Below are 21,888 nucleotides of genomic sequence, written 5' to 3' on the forward strand. Positions count from 1 at the left end.
GTTTTATAGATATATTGGATTTAAAACAACTTACCAGTCAGCTAAGATGCTGAATATAATTTCTCCGATTTTTCTAGGACGTCCTCTGATCATTTAATAAACATCCATGCACAATTTATCACTTATATCTGCCAGGTCATGATCTTTTTTTTTTCTCTGTGGTGGTGAAAAATACAGAAAATCCTGTATTTTAAATTAAAAGAGAGCCGGAGCATATTCTGAACTGATGGGGTAATTCGCAGCTGCCAAACAGAATGTGCTCCTCATCTCTCTCAGTGTTGGAGTGCACAGGAGGTGACTTTCCCTCCTCTGTCGATGCACGGGGAGTGAAATAATGGTCTGTGGTGAGGTGGTGGTCAGGCTACAAGGGTAACAAGGTGGGAGGAGTATCAGAGAAAGATTGACTGCCTTTCACAATAGTTTCAAACATGGAGAATGTTAATTAAATCTATAGCATGCGAGGCCACGAAACGCCACAACTGCATTCACTTGATGGGAACAAAGATATGGAGGGCAAATGGAGGTTGATATGCTGCTACTGGCAGCTTACCAAAGAATAAATTCAGAACAAATACATAGCAACCATATGTTATGTAGAAAGCAAGCATCACTCACTAGCACTAAGCTCTTTCAATTGGCAATACCCCAAATCCATCACAATGACTTCACGTGTAGCGTGGATTTTCTGTGGCACAGGGGAGAAAATCATTATGATGGCTCATATTTGAGCTGGTATGGCATTGACAAATACTCCACAGAGAAGTCAATGTGGCATATTTCAGAGATATCCAGAGGCTGTTTCTCAACATGGTGAATAATGCCGGCAGCTGGCTGCTTCTCAGGTTAACGGCTTTAGGTGGTGGGAGGGTTTGTTTTGATATTCTGACTAAAATCAGGATATATGTGTAAATCAAAGGGGTGCCAAAGCCACATTTAGCACATGGCATTGTAAGGAAAGGTAAAGGGGTTTTAGAGCTATACAGCAGAGCACCAGCTGTACAAAAGGATGACTATAATCCCGGGGGTTTAAACAACAGAAAACTCAATTAGGTAATTTTTTTGAATGGTTACTAGTAAATTGGCAAATATTACGATTAAGACAATTCAACAAACAATGTTTAATCATAAGATTTATTTCTGTGGGCTAATTAGAAATTCCATCCGATATCTAAATAATTAAAAAATGTGACCCTGAATACCACAGGTAAGGAAAAATCCCTACAGAATCCTTCAATAAAATTATACGGGAAGTTTTTCAGCCATTGATGATAAATTCATTATTAATCAATGACAGCAGTTTCCCAATGAAGTCTGCTTGTGCTCCCTCCGGTCTGAACAGCTCCTACAGGATTCAACCAAACCCTGATCCGAAAAGCTCCACCGCCCGTCCACACCACGTTCCTGCTCAAATGCTATGAGTGCAAAATTGTGTAAGGCACTGGGCTTCATTGAGATTTTTAAACTGACTTTCAAACTGATGAGCAGATACTGTTTCACTCCACACTAACAGACCCTGTCAATGAGACGCGCTTATCTCAGCTCCTTCACAAAAGCACGCCTTAGAGAAGTTGATCTATTGTTGCTAACTGCTTGGCCTTGATCAGGGTTACACATGCAAAAAAATAAAAAATAAAATAAAAATGGAGGGGATTCGGTAAATTAAAAAAAAGAAATTAGCCAAAAGGATGCAAGTGTCATTTGTGCGTTATGGTGCATGTGATGAGTCTGTGACCCTCGACATTCACTGAGTGAGTGGGTTCCACCGGGTTAAGTCAGCCACGTTAGGGCTGAATATGGATATGAAAAGCTTTCAGATGCTATGACTTAACGGAAAAATTCTTACCGCTATGCGAGTCTGTGAAGATGCTTTAAGGTATAAGATGATCCTTTGTTTGGAAAGGGATGGTCGTTTTGGACTTGGTGAGGTCCAAACTTGAATCCCGCCGTTGATTATCTGCTCCTCTTCTGGGGAGGAACCAGCACAACGTATCAATGATGTCTTTTCAATTTGATCTCATAGCATCACTACGAGACTTGCAAGCAGTGTGTGTCCATGTGTTCCGTGATCGGTCGAGCTACGTCGATTACACTATGTGGTCTGCTGCGTAAAACCGGTGCCAAAATTCCTGCGGGCCCATACCGTTACAGAGATGTGAGACAATAGTCTGGTCATTTTGGCAAGGAAAGAACCTCGTCCACTGCCAAGAACAGTTGGATCTGCTGATTACAAGCAAATCTTGAACGCTGGCTTGTTCATATCTCTGCGACTGGCTCGAAAATTTGGTAATAATTATGTCATTCGCTCACGTGCCAGTTGACTCCGGCGTTGTCTTTCGGGTCCCTCATCGTGTTCTTCGCAGGAGTAGTGGGCAGCGTAGTTGCCGATCTGTTGATCACTGGAGGTCCACCTACATCCAGCGGTACCTCTGTCTCGTTTCTATGGTGAGGGCAGTGCTCTTCGCCACGCAAGCCCACAGTCTGGCTCCGGATGAACGGGGATCTCGGAGACTGACAGCTGGATTCTCTCAGTGAAAGCCTACCGTCTTTGCAGGGGAGCAGTAAAAGCTGGATGTTGCGCGTACGCGTTTGGCAGTGCGCGTCCCCGACAGGTCACATAGCTCGGGTCCATAAACATCTGCCTTAAAGAAAGAGCAATTCAGGCAATTATAAACAACGGTTCAGTGTGTATTTGGAGCTTACGTCACTGAGCCTTTGAGAAATCAATACCACACTGTGTCCCACACCGTGTAAAAAATGTCGAACGGAAAAATCGCACACTGATAGGTTCATTTTGACTTATGATGTGGCCTAATTATTATACACATTTGCATTTGAATGGAGTTAGTTTTACATGCTGTGGATGTTTTCCTTTTACATGCTTTTCATCAATTAAAACTGGTTGACCTTGTTCATCCCATTCTTACACAGTCATGGCAATTGGTAGGCATGTTGAGTGCAATACAAAATAGGCTAAAACAATAAATTGTATACATTTTATAGATATTTCTAAACAGAAAATACATTTTAACATTTGCAAAAGGTATGAAATGAAAGATGATGGTCAAATACAGATATTAATCTACAAAAATGAGTCTCTGCTGAATAGGACTTTCCTTGTTTGCAGTTGTTTAAGTGTTTACATTGTTGCTTTGTTTGCTGCTCTATGTGCCTTTAATTGCCCCTCGGGGACAAATAAAGTTTTTTTTAATTGAATTGAATTGAATTGAATAGAACTGTCTTTAGTTCGGTGTGGTTTGGTTTGCAGAAGCCTCCAGTATATGCAGCATTCGAATACTAACTTTAGTGGAGCCAATAAAGCTCAGATAAAAGGCAGATTTGATGAGTTTAATCAGTTGGATTGGAAAGAAAGTGATGTAAGACAACAGCAACAGATTTCACCATCAGGCCGCAAGCCATATTCCGGTAAAATGACAAACAAGATCCTACGGTGGATAATGTATGATTCCATGCAGTGTGACAGGCTTTCTGCTGAGAAATTAGTGGAATAACTTGGATCATTCTAAGGTGCTTCACCTTTTGTCAGCTCAGTCTGAAGGACAACTCTCATCCGGTTTCAATCTGATTTGTAGAAGGCCTCGAGTGGCGGAACACATATGGCTCATTTGGCAAATTGAAACTGCTGGTTGTTTTGCTTTTGCTGCTTGATTGTTCTAAAGTTGGCAGACACACAAGTTCATCCATCCTCCCTCTGATTCTGCAGGCACCCATGCATGTGCAGCTTGAATCAGTCTGTTGGCTAAACTCTGCGATGGACTAACGTCTGGAACCTTTGATGCAATGATAAGGGAATGATTAAGCATCGAGGGGCCTCTGGGTGAGGAGTGGGGGAGACCCACAGTCGATTGATTGCACATTTGCTTGTGTGCGCGCATGTTTGCCTGCTCAAAACCTCGACCTTGCTGGACCTCAAATTGTCACAGACCTTCAGGGAAGCAGATATCAAGAGTGTTATGCAATGCTTTTTAGTAAACTGAGAAAGCAAAGATGCACTCAGGGAAGGTTAAGAAACAAGTGGTCCAGGCTGGGGGGTAGTCTTAGAGACGAGGGCCTTTTTTAGAACAAATTGAAACATTTCTAACCACCTGTTCTTCATAACTACAGACAAAAACATTCAGAGTGAATAATTGCTAAATAAAATGTAAAAAAAATCTTCCAAATAGAGTGACATCACTTCTGCAAAAATCACATAAAAAACTGAGCAGGATGGGTTCCCAGATATCCTAAATTGAAATCCACCTAACTGAAAGTGAAAGTTGATAAACAGCAAACCTGCTTTGTTGCCAAGTGGTCATGTTTCCATCTTGTTCTGTGGTCGATTTAAACACTAAAACACTCGTCTCTTCATAGCTGTTGTACTTATGACATTGTTCGGAGGCTAACTCAACCTTTATCATCTTCACTCAGCCTTCTATTCATGATTTATGGTTATGCTTTGCTATAAGCAGACAGTTCATATGAAATAACCCGATCGGACTCTCCATGCCTATAGCTGTAGATTCTAGAGGGAAGGATTTGCTCAAGATGTTAGCAGGAAGAGACAAGTGTGACTGAGTCACAGACACATGGCAGAGCCAGAGAGGTGTGTTGTTGCATAGAGACAGGACAGGATGAACAAGACTTACAAATAAACTAGAGGAAAAGATAACAGAGGAGGTGTTTAAGAGCAAATGGAGCTGAAAAGGAAAAAGATAAGGCCTTAACTTGCAGGAGGAGTTGCCCTGAGTCGGCCCCATAACGCAGCTTGCTCCTGTCTATATATAGCACAGGGACCACAGATTGTAACAAGTGCTCCGGGGCCTTGCGTTCAGACTGGCAAGAACTGCTGCCATCCGTCTCATCACCCGGGGCCAGACACAATCTCAGCTCATGCCAGCACAAGGGAGGTTTGATGCAACCACGTTTGAGTGCACACTTATTTAACACTATTGGAGCAGATGTCTTCAGAATGGAGATGACAGGATGCCAACCCCAAAGGCACCTGCGTGTCAATACCTTGATCAGTGGAGAGCCATCACTCAAGTTTTGCTCTTCTAATTTGGTGTATTTCTGTGAAAAAAATTCTCAATCTATTCATTTCTCCTTGCTGTCAGCATTTCAAAGAGCAGAACATCCCCATCGTTGCTGAGAAATACAAACTTGTTGGAAAGGATTGACATTCAGTGGAAATGTCAAACGTCGCTGAAGCCGTTTTCGACTCTTCCTGTTTGCACTGTAACCTTCACCATCTCCACCACCTCCAGGACTGTTAGAAGGATTGTCAGTGGTGAGTGATGAAGGACTGAGTGGTTCAGACAACAAAGTCTTCTGAAGGTGTGACGCAAGACTCAAACTGCAATCCATCCTCAAGTGTAGTTAAATGCTATGGTTTACAGTGCTTAGAACTCAATATATAGCACCGTTGGCTCCATTTGTCACACTCAGCAGGGTTTAATCTTTAACCATAAACAGCAACCGTACAGCTTGACACAATGTGAATTACACTTCACAGAAAACAGTGTCCCTCATACTGCTCCTGCTGTATAATTCACTCCCTGGCTGTAGGATTGGCTGGAGCATCACTTTAAGAGTAAACTCTCAACAAGTAAAAACACAAAAATATCAAGTTGCAAGCTGTAACATGATGTGAAATTGTAGCATAAAAACTACACAGGCAAATTTAGGCAATTACAACCCAAGTTCCAGAACAGGCAGCACATTGTGTAAAGTGTAAAAACAGAAAATAATGATTTGCAAATCAATACACCAATATTTTGTTCAGAACATATAAAACATATAGCTTGAGGAAGATTTAGCATCTAACTGGTTAGCTGTCAACAGCTCAGTAACATGATTGAGTAAAAAAAGAGCACCTTGGAGAGGCAGAGTCTTCCAGAGGTCTGTAAAATACTATGTCTATAGTTTGGATGCCCGTGATCTTCAGGCCCTCAGGCAGCTCTGCATTAAAAACAGACAGGATTCTGTCCTGGGAATCACTGCATGGGCACAGGAACACTTCCAGAAATCATTGTCAGCGAACACAGTTCACTGTGCCGTCCACAAATCCATCTTAAATCTCTATGATGCAAAGAAGAAGCCATATGTGAACATGATCCAGAAACCTTGCTGTCTTCTCTGGACCAAAGCTGATTTAAAATGGACTGAGGCAAAGTGTAAAAACTGTCCTGTGGTCAGATGAGTTGAAACCTAGAAAAGAAAAATGATTTTGGAAATTATCAAATCAAATAAAATCAAATCAAATTTATTTATATAGCACATTTCATGTACAAACAGTTCAAAGTGCTTCACATAAAATAAAAGCATTGCAGCAGGGAGTGCAAGAAGCATTAAAAATACATAAAATAATATAAAGAGAAACAAATAAAATCATTTAAATGAATTTAAAAACAGGATAAGTTAAAAGATATTTCATGCATAGACACATGAGAAAAGAAATGTCTTTAACCTGGATTTAAAAATGTCTACATTTGGTGAAAGTTTAATCTCCACTGGCAGTTTGTTCCACTTGTTTGCAGCATAACAGCTAAATGCTGCTTCTCCATGTTCAGGGGACGCAACATCCCCTGGATTAAAAAGAAAAGGGACCATCTGACATGTTGTCAGTTCTCAGTTCAGAAGCCTAAATCTCTGATGCTGTGGGGGTGCATTTGTGGCTTTGGAACTGAAAACTTGATCATCAATGTTGAACCTACAGGTTTTAGAGCAACATATGATCCCATCCAGACGGCTTTTTTTCAGGCAAGGCCTTGCACATATCAGCAAGACAATGTTAAACCACATACTACATCTATTACAACAGCATGGCTCTGTCATAAGAGAATTCTGGTGCTTCACTGGCCTCCTGCAGTCCAGAGCTCTCAACAACTGAAAAACAATTGGCGCATCACGGAATGCAAAACAGAACAGCTCAAGTCCTTTATCAGACAAGAGTGAGAGCAGATTCCTCACCCAAAGGTCCAACAATTGGTCCCCCCAGTTCCCAGATGTTTACAGACTGTTGTTAAAAGAACAGTGGTAAGTATGACCCTGTCCTAGCTTTTTTGAGACTAATTCCAATTCAAGATGAGCAAATTGGAATCGGGGTTGTGGACACGGTTATTAACTGCCATCGCAGTATGTGACGTTACAGTTTGATGTCAGATACTAAAGAGAAAACCCTTTGTGGTGATCTCATATATGTGCATCCAACTCATTGAAGACACATTTTGTGGTTGACCTGTTAAGACATCTATCCATCATCATAAAGTCTACAGCAGTTTGTCCAAACCCATTGTTTGACCTACCTTCACAGCCTCCAACATTCAGTCTTTACACTGATAACCATTCAAAAGTTTTATAATAATAGAGCCATACAATGGTTTTTAATCCTAAAACTGCCAGTTCTTCTTCTTTATCCTCCAACACTCCCGTTTCATTTTTATTCAGCCACTAATCTTAGCCTTTCGTTTCCTCTCTGCCTGCCTTCAAACATCCCACATCCTGTCCGTCAGTCACCGCCTCCGATGTGCCCAGAGTAACCAGTCACTCAATCAGCCACGACCCACTTTGAATTCTTTGTGAGGAACTTTGCAATCTGCCAACCTCAAGCATTCCTTATCATGCTACATCCTTAATTACATCCATCTCACAACTTTCATTGTAAAAAAATGTTTTATTGGAGAGTACAAAGCAACATAAACACCTGTCTTAGAATTGAAAACATGTTTTATTCAGACATACACCAGATAAAACACCCAGTCTTTTTTTTTTTAGCCCAACTTCAAAGTTATCTTATGCTACAAAAACATTGATAATTTGTACATATTAAAAAAAAAGAAGCAACAAAAACTGTTGCAATGTTTGACAGTTACAGTTCTGCATGGTTTTCATCAAACTTATCAACTGTTACGTCTGAAATAACCCCATCTGAATCAGATTTGATTTGGGGGGTGAAGATTTTACCCATTTTCCTTGGAAAAAGTAGGATTATCTGTTGAATGTCCAGTGAAGGTGGTGGTGGTAATCTCACATGGGATAATTAAGCACCACGTCTTGTTTTGCCAGCTCCAACAACATAGGATCGTCGAAGAACTTGCTGATACTCACATCTTCACTCAGACCCTGCAGAGCAAACAAGACATAACACTTGACTTTGCAAAAAAACAACTATAGTTGAAAAAAAAAAAAATGGAATGAACAGGTGGACAAAAGGCTTACCTTGCGCCTTCGGGTCTTGATCATGAACTCTCTGGCCAGGTGGGGGGCAGGCTGGGGCTCAAGAGGCCTGATCACAATACTCTTATCCAGGGGGTCACCAGGAACAATCTGAAAGAAGGACCAGATGGTAAAAACTGAAGAAGCTGCAACATCAGCCGAATTCACAGTAACATTCAGATGTGTAAAATCAATCTGACGACACGAAACGCATCAAAACTTGAGTGTTAATAAGCTGAGTGGACATTTCTCATAGTGGCTTCGACCTTTCATTAAATATGTGATTCAGCTGCAAATGTGTCCCGTTGTTACTGAGTCAGGAGTACATCCATCATCGTGATGGAAGGAGAAGTGCTGTCACTCCTTCAAATGTGGCCAGCAGAGCAACAATGCCATGCTAGCAGGGTGAGTTGGAATACATCGGAGCGGACAGGCTTTTAAAGGATTCACCAAAATCAGCAACTTGTGGAGCTCATGGACGGATCTTCATGAAACACCTCATTTGTCAGGACTTTATAAAACATTCTGTACTGAGCAAGAGAGACAGAAGAGCAAGAGGAGACTTGTTAGGAAGGTTTTTATCTGAAATAAGTAGGTTAGAGGGGACTAAATAAGACTTTCCAAGCCTCAGGCAGATTTTTACTGGAGGAAAAGAATAATCAATGGGGTGGCTGTAGCCCAATCAACAGATGGAGGAGAGCTGTTAACAACGGTAACTCAAACACTGAGCTGTAAGCATGCCAATACCGGCAGCACACGATCAAACTAATGACGGAGGCGCAATATAGCCTCTCGAGTTGAATGGGGCAAACAACACAGTTCAGGGTGTTATTCTTATTATTATCCAAGGCGACTGAATCAATATGGTGCGAGCAGGAAATGATTTCTCTCAAAGAGGAGAGCAGGAGAGATGATCCAGGCTGTATCGGGTACAGACTCTGTGGCTGGTCTATACAACAGAGTAGTCTTTGGATAAATAACCGGGGTTATTGGTGCTACATCTCAGTTTTCAGCGAAAAGTCAACATTTTTTCCTGCAACGCAAGTTTGGGATATATGGACCTAAATGATCACACACGTCAAAACCCAATGACATTTCCTGGTATTATCCCGGGAAATATCTAATGACAACTGCTTTGTATTACAATGGCTAACAGATGTAAATTCATTAAACTTTTTCATCCTGATAGTGAAACTGTAGAAATGCTGTGACTGCAACAACAGAAACAAATCTGTCATGAGCCATTTTCATTAATTCTTTATGTCCCCAAAGGACCACTGCAGCTATGATATGTGTTGTGCACATAAATAAATAATTCATGTCTAGTTTCTTGTCAGACACTTGTATTTTCACCTCAAGGGGACCAAACAGAAGTTTGGAGGTTGAACATGAAATCATTCCACTGCAGACGACTGTCTTTTGGCTCGCACATTAGTGACTTTACAGTGAAGTATTAATCTACCCTGCGTGGAGTTAATTTTCCCTGACACAGCTCTGCAGAGTGCAGAAACAAATACATGTCAGACAGAGAAGCACGTTCCTTAAAAAGTAATGACTCAACACTCCTCCCCATCAAAAGCAGTTTAAGCAGAGTGGCAGACGTGCGCACGAGGTCGGTTAAAATGTAGCACAAGCTGCCGTAAATGTGTGAGCAAGGAAACATGGGACCTTATTTGTGTGTGCCAATATGTGTACGGGTGAAAAGAGGATAAAGAAGAAAATCTGAATGCTGTTTAATGGCGTTTACAGCGTAAAACATGCAAAGCCAACTGTTCCTGTTCCACTGCTCGTCAAAGCCGAACAGAAATCTCAGGTTCAGATTTAAAAGTAGATGTAGATGACAGTTTTTAGCTGTTCAACATTTTTATGGAAATGCAATGCGACATGGTTTTTCTTTTAATGGGGGTTCCAACATATTCTCCATTTTAAAACTTCCAGGTTGATTTGTCACGTTTTATTCAAGCTGTTGAAACAGTTCCAAACAGCACCAACATCTCTGCCCAAAGAGGCGGTGAACCAACCTCGCCTCAACGTAAGGAAAATATTCCATTTTATTTTGGTTTCCCCATCTTCGTTAACTCTCTTTTATTAATAAGAACAGAAAATCTTGATCTTTATCCTTTGTTTATCCACAGGAATATGTTCAGCCGGAAAAGGGTGGAATGCTCTCTTCGGGTCGGGAATGAGATCCTTCCCCAAGTGGAGGAGTTCAAGTATCTCGGGGTCTTGTTCACGAGTGAGGGACGAATGGAACAGGAGATTGACAGACGGATTGGTGCGGCGTCTGCAGTGATGCGGGCTCTGCACCGGCCCGTCGTGGTGAAGAAGGAGCTGAGCCAGAAGGCGAAGCTCTCGATTTACCGGTCAATCTATGTTCCTACCCTCACCTATGGTCACGAGCTGTGGGTAGTGACCGAAAGAACGAGATCGCGAATACAAGCGGCCGAAATGAGTTTCCTCCGCAGGGTGTCTGGGCTCTCCCTTAGAGATAGGGTGAGAAGCTCGGTCATCCGGGAGGGGCTCGGAGTAGAACCGCTGCTCCTCCGCATCGAGAGGAGTCAGATGAGGTGGCTCGGGCATCTGGTGAGAATGCCTCCTGGACGCCTCCCCGGTGAGGTGTTCCGGGCCCGTCCCACTGGGAGGAGGCCCCGGGGAAGACCCAGGACACGTTGGAGAGACTATGTCTCTCGGCTGGCCTGGGAACGCCTCGGGGTCCCCCCAGAAGAGCTGGAGGAAGTGGCCGGGGACAGGGACGTCTGGGTCTCTTTGCTCAAGCTGCTGCCCCCGCGACCCGATCCCCGGACCAGCGGAAGATAATGGATGGATGGATGGAATAAACATGGAATCAGTGATGAGAACAATGACAAAAAGCCTTCGACATCGTAAAGCTGACTCTCCCTCTCTCACGCAGTGGTGGGACAGACCTGCTCTGAACACCATGAAGAGGCACAGACTATATACAGGATAGACCCTAATATCCTATTACTCTTATATTCGTTTGTGGGGTAAATAATTGGTTTTGCATCGTGTCCGTGGCTCTCAGTCAGTCACTTGAAAAACATGCAGGTAGATAAAACAAAGAGGTGACATAATTGAGTTTGTGTCCATTTTTTATATAAACACGAAGAGAAAGAACTCTTCTGGTTTAATCAACTCATTTTTTTTTATAAAATTCACTTTTTTCTTAAAAACAGGTTTGAAATACAAATGCTTTTCCATACTTATCCAGACCTGGATAATATCGTGACAAATTCCACATTTTTCAACACTGCATAAGAAGCTCATTCAGGTAAAAAGCAGGTGTGAGTCACTAAGTCTTACCTGCCAATGATGGAACACAGACAGAGCAAAGGCCTGGCCCTGTGTGTGTGTGCGAAGGTCCGTCTCAAAGCCAAAGGAGTCGATGGCTGGGATGAAAGCCTTAATTGTGTAGAGTGGAGAGCCAGGAATAGGAGCATCCTGGGTGACATGACCCCTGATAGATGAGAAACACAAGAGCACTTTTAACAAACTGACATTTCTGTTTGCGTGACGTCTGTATTAATATTTTCAGCCGCACTGACAAACTAACAAACTAACCTTCTCCGAGCGAGCACCGTGTAGACCGCTGACACACAGTCAGCTGGAGCCTGAACCTCTACAAAGTAATATGGCTCCATCAACCTGGGAGTGGCCTGGGACACAAAGGACACCAAACATTAAGGCATGGACAAAAAACACCGTGGCATTCTCATGTAAAACAGCTGATGGATTTATGATTAAAGCTGTGCATGAGCCAAAGAGGGCGAAGACTATGTGGGAGAGAAAAAAAAATGTTATCAGAATTAAAAACAAAGCACATCAGCTAAAGTCCAAACCGTAATCAAGGTAATGGGATGTTTTTAAACTGTGGGGAGTAAAGGAAAGTCTTGGGGGAGGAGAAAGAGTGGAGGGGAGGATGAGCTCACCATGAGAAACGCAGAGTACACCACTCTCCTGGCTGTGGGGATGACCTGGCCTCCTCCTCTGTGCAGGGGCTCCTGAGCGATCACAGCATCCAGGATCTTAAACTTGACATTCCTGATGGCTGAGGGCAGCAAAAAGACTTGGTCACCGCAATGCAACACGGACGAGGAAAAAGCATTTTCCTTTGGCCCAATCTGGAATGTCCACGACACCAAAGAGAAGACTTACGCTCGTCACACAGCGGCCCCTCCCTGGTGCCCCACTGGAAGCCCTGAACAATGCTGTCCTTGACTGAACCCAGAAGCGCTTTGTCCACCTACCAGCAAAACACAGACATGTTTAAAGGGGATAGAGAATCAAAATCATCTTTTTCACGTTTTTGGTGTTAGTTCTGAGTCTCCCCGCTGTGAGGAGTACACACAAAGTGCCAGCAAGTGTCAGAACCTCCGTTTCAAGTACTCCTCTCTTTTGAATTGCCGCCAAAAAATGGGCCAATTTGTGTTTGAGAATTAAGTGACGTATCTTTTGGCGCAATCGCCCCCCATCACCCAAATCCACAGCCACCCCCTTTCAGCCACGCCCCTTCACGGAGTACAGTTTCACAAACCTTGCACGATTCCGAGCAGGCTTCAGTCGAAATTTAATGCTCAGTAGAGGGTCCGTTCCGACTTTGCAACAAAATCAACCCCAGTAATCAGTACAGCCTGTAAGTATCACATTTTATTTTGTTTTAAATGTGTGTTGTGCCATATTCCTGTTGTAAGAATTGCACGTTAGCTCTGGCTTGTTCATCTAAAAGGGAATGAGCTAACCCCTTAGCAGCTAGCTATTTGCACTATTAACGCAGGCGGTAAGTAAGCCTGCAAAGGCCAGCTTGCTCGTTTCAATGCATAACCTTTGGAAGTCACAGTAACTGAAGTAAAACAAAACAAATTAAGCCAAACGGAGTACTTTCTTTTCAGTGAGAGCAAGGGCAGCCAATCAAGCAACGGCAACCGAATAGCGCCAACGCCGACCTGCATTTCATAATGAGGTTGCCAGATAAGCTCTGAAACGACACCAATAAGGGCAAACAAGGCATTCTAAACCCAGCATAGTAACATAGCTGTTTCAGAGAGCCTTTTAGGGAGGTTCTGAGCCATTACAGACCCAACCAATTTTTTTTGGGCTACATATCACATCACAGAACAAGGATTAATGCCCCATTCAACCTTTCTCTATCACCTTTAACTGGTTAGGACAACAATAAAGGGCTTCTCTGATAAAACACTTCAATACAGTTGTATGTCAAGCCCGTAATAAGAGCCACTTAATAACTGTCACACCATCTGATTATTACTTTTCCATTCGAATACTTTAAAATATATTATTATATTATCCACAGATTAGTGGCCAGGATATAAAAACATGTACAGTTGATTGGATCTCTATTCTATGTTAATGTAAGCACAATGATGCCACCAGCACCACCGGGTTCTTCAATCTGTATTGCGCTTCTGGTTTTAGAAGTTTCTCTCCACTTAATCCTCCTGAGATGTTATGATATATCATGATGGAGGCGTGGCTGTTATTGCCAAATAGTCAGCAGTTTTTTCACCGTACTTTCTGTCAAACTCGTGAGTTTGCTCATGGTTTCCCCTCCTATGTCCTCCGACTGGCTGCAGCTCCTTTTATACACCCGTTTAACTTGGATTATGCGACTTGGAAAAACTCACCTCAGAAGGCAATGTGTCGTCGACAAGAATGTTTGGTCCTGTTGTGTCTGGTCCGAAGGCCCATATAGACCTGGCAGCCAGCAGATCCCAGTCGTACTTGGTCTGGAAAAACTCTCCCAGCTTCTTCCTGTCATGAGGAAACAGAACAGCCGTAAGTTGGGAGGAGGCGTGCACCGCGTGTCAGCTGGAACATTAAGGAGATTGGCTGATAGGGTGAGCAGAGGGGTTAATGGAAGAGGAACAGGAGTACGTGAAGTGTGTCACTCCTGTTCTGCCACTGCTGGGTTCAGATGGCCTCGCAGGGAAGAGGGCTCCGGGCAGAGAGTGCATTCGAGCTTGCTCTTCATACAAGAGGGATGGAAAAATTCATGCATGCTTTTAGTGGACGATTCAATTACTCAGAGTGAGCTGATCAAACTGCTATGGTGAGTTTTTCTTTTTAATGAGGACATATTTCCATGATGTCGTTCACACTGTTCCAACATTCCAACACAGAAATGGCTTTTATTTATACAACTGTAATAAAGATTGCTTTTGTGTTTTACATTTCTACATTTTTTAGCCCTTCCCTCTACGAGGAACCTTCAAAATGAAAATTGATGGTTTTCTCATCAGAGTGCCCACCTTTGGATTTAAAAGCAATGTCGCATATCCAATAGCTGCTTTTGAAATGACTTTTTTCAGCCCTAAAGATTTCTATATTCCTCTGCCTTCTTCCATGACAGCATTTAATTAAAGAACCAATCATTGCTCTTACATGTCTGTTCATTTAACCTTGCAAAAGGATGAAATGAGAATGAATGGTCAGAAAGGTGGAGAAATTAATAAGCTGATATCAAAGTAAAATGAGCACGTTTGACATGAAAGGCACATTTTATAATTAAGACGTCACTTTAACTGGAATACGAGCCAGTATGAAGGCAACTTCTTCTATAGCATACCTGTTCCATGTGATCTGCACCACTTCGTTCTCTATATCCTCGGCAAGTCCCTTCTCCAAGGGCTCAGCAATCATGGTGATCTTATTCCTGTCAATCAAATAACACAGCTGTCAATCACTCAGCCTGGGTTGGGTGGACCCTCAGCCAGAGGGAAGGACACACTCACAGAACTTAAGACGGCGAGAAACTCAAAATGAAGCACGACCAACTGAAAATCTGAATAGCATTTCATCAGAAACCTTGTAGAAAGAAGTGCTTTGAGATACGAGTGCTGTTAATAATTTGGGTTGAGATGCGAAAATATTCGATTTAAAACGCACTTTTTGTTCGGCGTCTCTGCGAAGCACTTAAGTGATGACGTCTCCACAACCGTTTCGCAAAAAGTCACAACTGGGTCGGCGACCTGTGGGCAAAGATGAGCAGAATGACAGAGTTAAAGCAATAGTTTTACAGATATACAGCACAGGCAGCTGATGTCTGTTTCCATCTAAGAAAACGGTTTAATGCTCCATACGGATTGTATATTGTGTAGAGGAGGAAGATAACATCAGACAATTTCATTACTATTTAGAGTTTCCATCGTCTTTTCTGTAGTTTTCAGATATTCTTGCAAAGTTAATGTTTTATTTCCTCTCACAGTGCTTCACATTTCCACAGGAAAACTGAACCCAAGCACACAGAACGTGCAGAAGGAAACTTCTCTTACTTTAATGTCGATCTCGGAATACATTTTCCGCAGGTCGTGCATGACGCAATCCAGGTACAGCTCTCCTGTTCCTAAGATAACGTGTTCTCCCGACTCCTCCACCTTAAGCACAAACACCCAGTTTATATGTCAAACAGCTCCAGCAAACTCCAGTAAAATCATTACAGAAGTGGAAACAGGTATGGGACGACCTCAGCTCAAACCGACCCACTAAGGAAGAGCTGCGCAGACGCCTACCTTTGTGGTGAGAGAAGGGTAGCTTTTGTTGACCTTCCTCAGGCCATCCAACATCTTTGGCAGCTCTGATGGGTTAACTGGCTCCACTGCAATCTTGATAACCGACGCTATGTTGAACTTTAACGGCCTGAAAATCTGAGCCTGGCAGAAAGAAAGAAAAATGTAAACCTTGATCCGACTCATTTCTAAAGATCACTGAGGTGTTTTTCATTGTTTTCTCACCTCTTCATTCCCCCTGGGCTCTGTAATTGTGGCAGTTTTGACGATTGGCTGATCACAGCCCTCGATGAGGACCCAATTTCCTGCAGGCACTCGATTCACTTCAATCTGGTATCTGAGACGATGTCAGATGCTGAAGTTTAATTTAAAGTCACAGATTTCTGGTTCTTAAATCATTATAAAGCAAACGTATGAAGGTACCTGGCGACAGAAATCCAGAGACGGCCCACAGTGCAAACCTGGGAGTCCTCTTCATCCTCGAGCGTGTAGTTCTCTCCTAAAACCTTAACGGGCTGGCCTGCCTGAATGGTCCCGCTCAGCACCCTGCCAAACGCGTGGAACTGAACGCCATCCTCTGTGCTGTACATCTTAGTGGTGTGGCACATCAAAGGACCCTAAGGATGAGACATATGTCATGAGGACAGGGCAGAGGGAACAGAGAGACAGAAAAGCATCTTCCTTTCAAACCATTGAATTAACCTTTTATATCAATATGTAAAAAAAAAAAAAACACCAGGAAGGGATTCCAGCTGTATGCTGTTAACTGGTCCATCTACTCAATAAAGCGGACACTATCAATTAAACTCACTTCAGGATCACACTCTGCCATGGCGTCCCCCAAATCTGAGTCGAGACCTCCAGTGTAAGTGTGTTCTATCTTTGCCTTTGCGCCCTCTTGTGGTGACGGAATGTGTTGCACGCACAAGTCCACAAAACCTGTCGGGAGCACATACATAAGATGTAAAAAAAGATTCATAGCTTTTCGTTAAACATGACCAATTATCTCATAGATAATCATAGATTATGATTGTAATCGGGAGAGGATAAGGAATACAGACAAAGTATTTGATAGCTTCTGCAGGAGCATAATTACTGTATTTATGTATCTTGCATTATGTCAAGTAGTGAAACATTTAAAATACAAAAAAAAATAAAAAATCAACTGTTAAAAAACTTCACACTAATACTGTATAAAGCCATACCAGTGAACTCTCCAAAGAAGCGATTACAGACCAGCCTAAGCAGGGGTCTTATGTTCAGCTTCAGTTCCTCCTTAGTCAGGTGGATACCGAGCTCATCCAAAACACGCGGGAGAGATGTGTCCACATCCCCGACCACCTACACATCAAGAGGATTTGGGGAAGGATTACACAGCGAGTAGGTTCATCCTGAGCGCCATGGAGGCACAGAGCTCTTAGCTGGCTATGTTGCTTTCGTTAAAGAAGAAAAAAATAAAACTGTAAGACATGTCTAACCTGTGAGAGGATCTTGTAGAGAGGCTCCAGGACAAATTCCACAAAGCTGCGCTGGGAGTTGCTGCTGGGAGCTTTCTTTGTGAACTTGCGACTAAACGGAAAACAAAAGAAAATGCACAGTGAAAACATGGATGAAGAGGACAATTTCACGTCCGCTGGAATCTTAACTGGCTACTCACGTTTTGGGGTTGAAATAAATGTCTCCCCAGAGCCTCTTTGCAAACTCATTATAGTTAATGTCACCTATAAAAAGACAAAATGGAGTAAGTAACTCCTTTACAAACTGCACTGCGGTTATTATTGTGGTTACAGATTAATCATCTCACCATAGGTGTCTGAGTAGATCTTTGCAAAGGACCCCAGGGTGAAGCAGATGTGGTACTGAGAGCTGGCGAAGCACACATTTCCAAGAAGAGGAGACACCACCAAGTTCTCATCTGTGGAATATGTACTGAAAGAGAGGAGACATTACCCATCACAGTGTCTTCTATAATGATTTCTCACAACAGGCTGTGGATCACCGGTAAAGTGTCCTTAAGATTAAAGTAGCCGTCATTCTTTTAGGTAAATTCTTCCACCAAAAAACAAGATTTTCTAACTCAAATAGACTAAACCCTTCAGCTTCTACACACTGACAGAGAATATCTTCCAGAATTACCTGAGCAAACCGTTGACCTCATCCACAATGTGGCGAAGCTTATAATACGCATCTGTTGGAGGCAGTTTGAGCTCCACGATGAGCCGATCCACCTTGTTGATGCAGATGGTGATGGCCATGCGCTCCTGAACAGCGTGTTTGATCAAACGTTCTGTGTTCAGCATCACCTAGGCAGAGATACGCAAAGGTCTACCTCAAGTGGGCGAAAGCAGAATATCATATTATGGGGGAAAAAAGGTGGTGTGTGAAAATAACAAAAAGAAAGCGGCTCACTCCTTCTGCTGCGTCTATGAAGAGGACAACGCCATCCGAGATCCTCATGCTGGACGTAACCTCGTCGGAGAAGTTCACATGTCCTGGGAGGGAGATACAAAATGTGTCAGGTTTTTTGGGTCATTCTCTGGGTTAGGGTTAGTTATCCTGTTAAAATAGAACACCTGGTGTATCCATGATGTTAAAAAGATAGGATTTCCCTCTGGAGTCAGGCAGGACCATCGTGACAGGAGTACTTTTGATGCCAACTCCTCTCTATGAAAAATGTACCAGAAACAAGCATATGAGCCAAAATCAAAGGCAAATTAAACGATCTTCTTTAGTAAATTCAACCACAACTCGAGCAAACCACTCACCTCCTGCTCTGTAAAGAGGATGTCTGTGTACCGGAGCTGAAAAGAGCCAAATAAATTTGTACTAATAGGATTTTAATGTAATTCGGTGAAAAAAAATACTGAATTACTGTAGACAACACTTACATCCACGTCATCCCTCTTCCTAATTTCTGGGTGTGTCTGTTCAATCAGGCAATCCACAAAGCAGGTCTGAATGGAAACAACACATTCATTAGATTAAAATAGCAGCAGGTGAATCCACAATGTTAGAAACAAATTCTTCAACTTTCAAACACATGTTCTCCTTATCAAAATGCTGTGGATGGGCTCTAACTCAGGAACACAGAGTTAGGAGACTAATCCAGAGCCATAAGCTCTAACCTTGCCATGGTGGAGGTGACCACACAGGGTGACGTTACGGATCAGCTCAGGACCATCCATCAGGTCTGCAAGAAACCTGCCAAAAGAGAGAGGAAGAGACATGATCAACATGGGAATCAAATCAAGAATTTTTTTTGGCAAATGAATATACATCTGTGTTCACAGGATTCTACACGGATAACTCACTCCATGTCGTAAACAGTGGCAGGTAGCTCCTGTTCCATCAAAGTGAACTGCCTGTGCTTCACAGGCTTGATGATGGGTTCTAGAGAGAAAAAAGAAGTTGGTTTTATCTGCTGTTAACAAATGTTTGATTACGTATAAAATGAAGTATAAATAAACAAAAAAGAATATCTAATATTTAAAGACTATTTGCATATAAAACACACTGCTGAATTAAATAGGAAAACAAAATGCCACCAAAGAAACTAATAACCTGTGGTGGAAATGATGGAAATCCTGTTCCTAGCAGGGTTTTAGAACCACAAGCCAAGCCAACTGCACAAAGCCTCTTATGGCAACTCTATAAAGCAGCTGTTTGCTTAAGAATGTCTCTAACCTGTAAGAGGTTGTGTGTCTTCCTCCTGTACAATAGTTTCCACCTCTGGCCCATAAACCTCCTCCGCTGTGGGATAGTACTTCTTGTCCTCATGCAGGACCACCTCCATGCCCGGGACATCATCATCAGCATCCGCAGGCTCGTCATCGTCATCTTCGTCACCCTGACAAGGTAAACAGCAGGACAGATGTGGACAAGCAGCCTCAACAAACAGAAGGACCACACTGTTATGATCATAAAGTACCTCATCAACGTCTCTGTCCTCTGCCTCCAGATCTTCATCATCATCGTCAGAGTCGAGCTCAGGACCGATGTAGTTCCCAAACTCATCATACAAATCAGCCTCCATCTTGTACAGAACTGAATGATAGATGCACGTTTTTAAGTCATTCCATGCCAGTGATTGACGCAAATGCATATATCATTATTTCATCAGGGAAGTAAATAAAGATTTTATTAAATAATAAAGATTTATTTACAACTACAAAGATCATTTCTCCTGTAAAAAAGGTGCATGTGTAATCTTAGAGGTACATTTTCCCATTTAAACTTGGTCAAGAGAATTTTTTTGAAAATAGACATGTGCTGTTGTGATTCAGTATATACCAATAATAGTCTTATGATCACATCTTCTCAGAGAACAACGTTTTCCGTATAACATTAGTTTAGATCGGTTTTTAAATGCCGGTGAAGGCTATCCTTCATCATTACCAAGAACCAGCCATAACCACAACAGCTACTGCTAACATCGCATCCCGCCGCCGCCGTTTCATGGTGACGTTAGCTTTGTTTAAGTTCACGGGGTTATTCCGTGGCCGGAGAATCAGTTACACCCCAAAACATAACGTGTATATATATAAAAAGAATTTAGTATATTTATATTCTAATTGACGAAATAACATGCTAGCAGCCTGGTAGCAATAGCAGAAATGAATGGACTGGAAGCGACGTCCGAGTTACGTTGTTGTTCTGACTGAGCTAACGCCAGCATGCTTCGCATTGCTAACTGCATTGCACGTTACTAAATACACGTACCTGTATCCTGTTATACAGCAGCCAGTAAATATAAATTCCGAAACAATTTAAAAAAAAGTTGGTTTTGCAATAAGAGGACGAACAATTATTCAAACAATCCCATGCGCCCAAGATGCTACTTCCGCTGTTCTTCTTCTACTCTTTAGAATAGAAACGAGGAGAACGTCTAGCTCACTATCGCCCCCTTTCGATGAGTGACATCGCTGCATAAATTCACACAATTTGGTATTTTTGAGAAATTGAACAAATTTGAATGTCTTTTCTGGAACCTATTGATACACCCATTAAAACTTCGCACAGTGAATATGTTATGTACCAAATAAAACATCTGAATCACGAAAATGGCTTCATAAATACTGGACCAGCTTGGAAGACATAATTCAGGCTCTCACAATAAACATTCTTCTACCCATAGCTACGCTCCTTAACTACTAGATGGCATTGGACAATTGTGACTTTCTTAGTTATGCTCGCAACGGAAGAAATTGCATACCAGTAACACAGGTGACTCTGGATAAGTATTAGATTACTGAAGGATGACGAGCTTAAATGTATACAAAGCATAATTTGTGGCTCTAAGAAGAATAACACTATCTCAGGTAATTATATCGTTGGATGAACATCAACCGATTAGTTTCTAGGTTGCTTATATCTTGATTTCAACAGCTTGTCTTTGTCATAGGACTAAAAAACTATTTGAAAAATTGTGCAGAACCTCAAAGCTGCAGTAAGCACAATGAATATGCTAAGATTTATTTTTTTTACTTATTTTTAACTTAATTCTTTGAAAACAACCATTTATTTACAAGCAGGCACTTTCTTGTAATCTTTTAAAGTGGTCTTTAGTTCTCCAGGCCTTCTGTAGGTCTTTTTATTTCTTAATATATAGACACTGGCTGCTTTTCCACTCATTTTCAGTCTGGTCTAGTATTTAATCATTTTCAAAAGAAAGTGGCTTTTGTTTTTGTGCTTGTTAATCTACAAAATGTTGAACTCTGAATCATGATAGGCACCTGACTCAAAGGTTGAACCAGTGTTGTTAAAGACTAAAGACAAATTAAGTCTTATGTTAAGAGCCAAGTTTAAATTGTATTTTTAGGCACTTTGTCACAAGCAACCAGTTGTCAAGCCATATAAGTTGTTCCCATTTTCATTCAAATTTGAAAATGTTCCTTCAGATAGTATCTTTGCATGAACAAGTCAATCCACGAAGAGCTACGTAGCTGAAAACGTACCATATTTCAGCATTGTGTGCAGTGTCCTTAAACAGGACATAAGTATATGACAAAAGAAAAAGGGTCAGGCCTAACAGAACTATCTACATCACATGAACTGTATCTGAAAGGGATGATCAGTGATCCATCTGCTGTTGGCCCAAGCCTCATCAGAAATGGGCTCCATGGAAGGGTGGCTGTCA

The 21,888-nt window shown here is 42.1% G+C and overlaps 2 protein-coding genes across 2 annotated transcripts in view; both read right to left on the reverse strand.

Annotated features, from left to right (window-relative positions):
- The window catches only part of gjc1 (gap junction protein gamma 1), a 56,471-nt gene extending 53,960 nt beyond the window's left edge, over positions 1–2,511 (reverse strand). The window contains exon 1 of the mRNA XM_075454281.1: positions 1,844–2,511. The gene's annotated coding sequence lies outside the window, so the exon portion shown is untranslated. The remainder of the gene's footprint in view (positions 1–1,843) is intronic.
- Positions 2,512–7,704: 5,193 nt separating this feature from the next.
- eftud2 (elongation factor Tu GTP binding domain containing 2) lies at positions 7,705–20,614 on the reverse strand. The gene is made up of 28 exons (XM_075453660.1): positions 20,472–20,614; positions 19,681–19,796; positions 19,437–19,599; positions 19,064–19,142; positions 18,878–18,953; positions 18,641–18,706; positions 18,518–18,553; positions 18,326–18,416; positions 18,162–18,244; positions 17,889–18,055; positions 17,557–17,681; positions 17,410–17,473; positions 17,231–17,321; positions 16,958–17,093; positions 16,564–16,691; positions 16,176–16,369; positions 15,978–16,089; positions 15,756–15,896; positions 15,519–15,620; positions 15,133–15,215; positions 14,813–14,899; positions 13,872–13,998; positions 12,385–12,472; positions 12,159–12,277; positions 11,791–11,885; positions 11,533–11,686; positions 8,215–8,322; positions 7,705–8,118 (listed from the first exon to the last, which is right to left on the reverse strand). The coding sequence occupies exons 2-28, from the start codon at positions 19,783–19,785 to the stop codon at positions 8,023–8,025; spliced, it is 2,916 nt and encodes a 971-aa protein (XP_075309775.1). The 5' UTR covers positions 19,786–19,796; positions 20,472–20,614; the 3' UTR covers positions 7,705–8,022.
- Positions 20,615–21,888: the final 1,274 nt, after the last annotated feature.

The sequence above is a fragment of the Odontesthes bonariensis genome, chromosome 21 (assembly GCF_027942865.1).
Source record: "Odontesthes bonariensis isolate fOdoBon6 chromosome 21, fOdoBon6.hap1, whole genome shotgun sequence".
In the NCBI taxonomy this organism is placed as follows: Eukaryota; Metazoa; Chordata; class Actinopteri; order Atheriniformes; family Atherinopsidae; genus Odontesthes; species Odontesthes bonariensis.

Bases quoted from the DNA above. Each gene is read 5' to 3' on its own strand.
- eftud2 (XM_075453660.1), bottom strand. From the start codon at position 19,785: ATGGAGGCTGATTTGTATGATGAGTTTGGGAACTACATCGGTCCTGAG. The intron at 18,417-18,517 runs GTGAGTGGTTTG...CATTTTTCATAG, and splicing joins TCCTCTTTACAGAGCAGGAG to AGAGGAGTTGGCATCAAAAG. The intron at 12,473-13,871 runs GTGAGTTTTTCC...TTTTGCTGGTAG, and splicing joins ACGACACATTGCCTTCTGAG to GTGGACAAAGCGCTTCTGGG.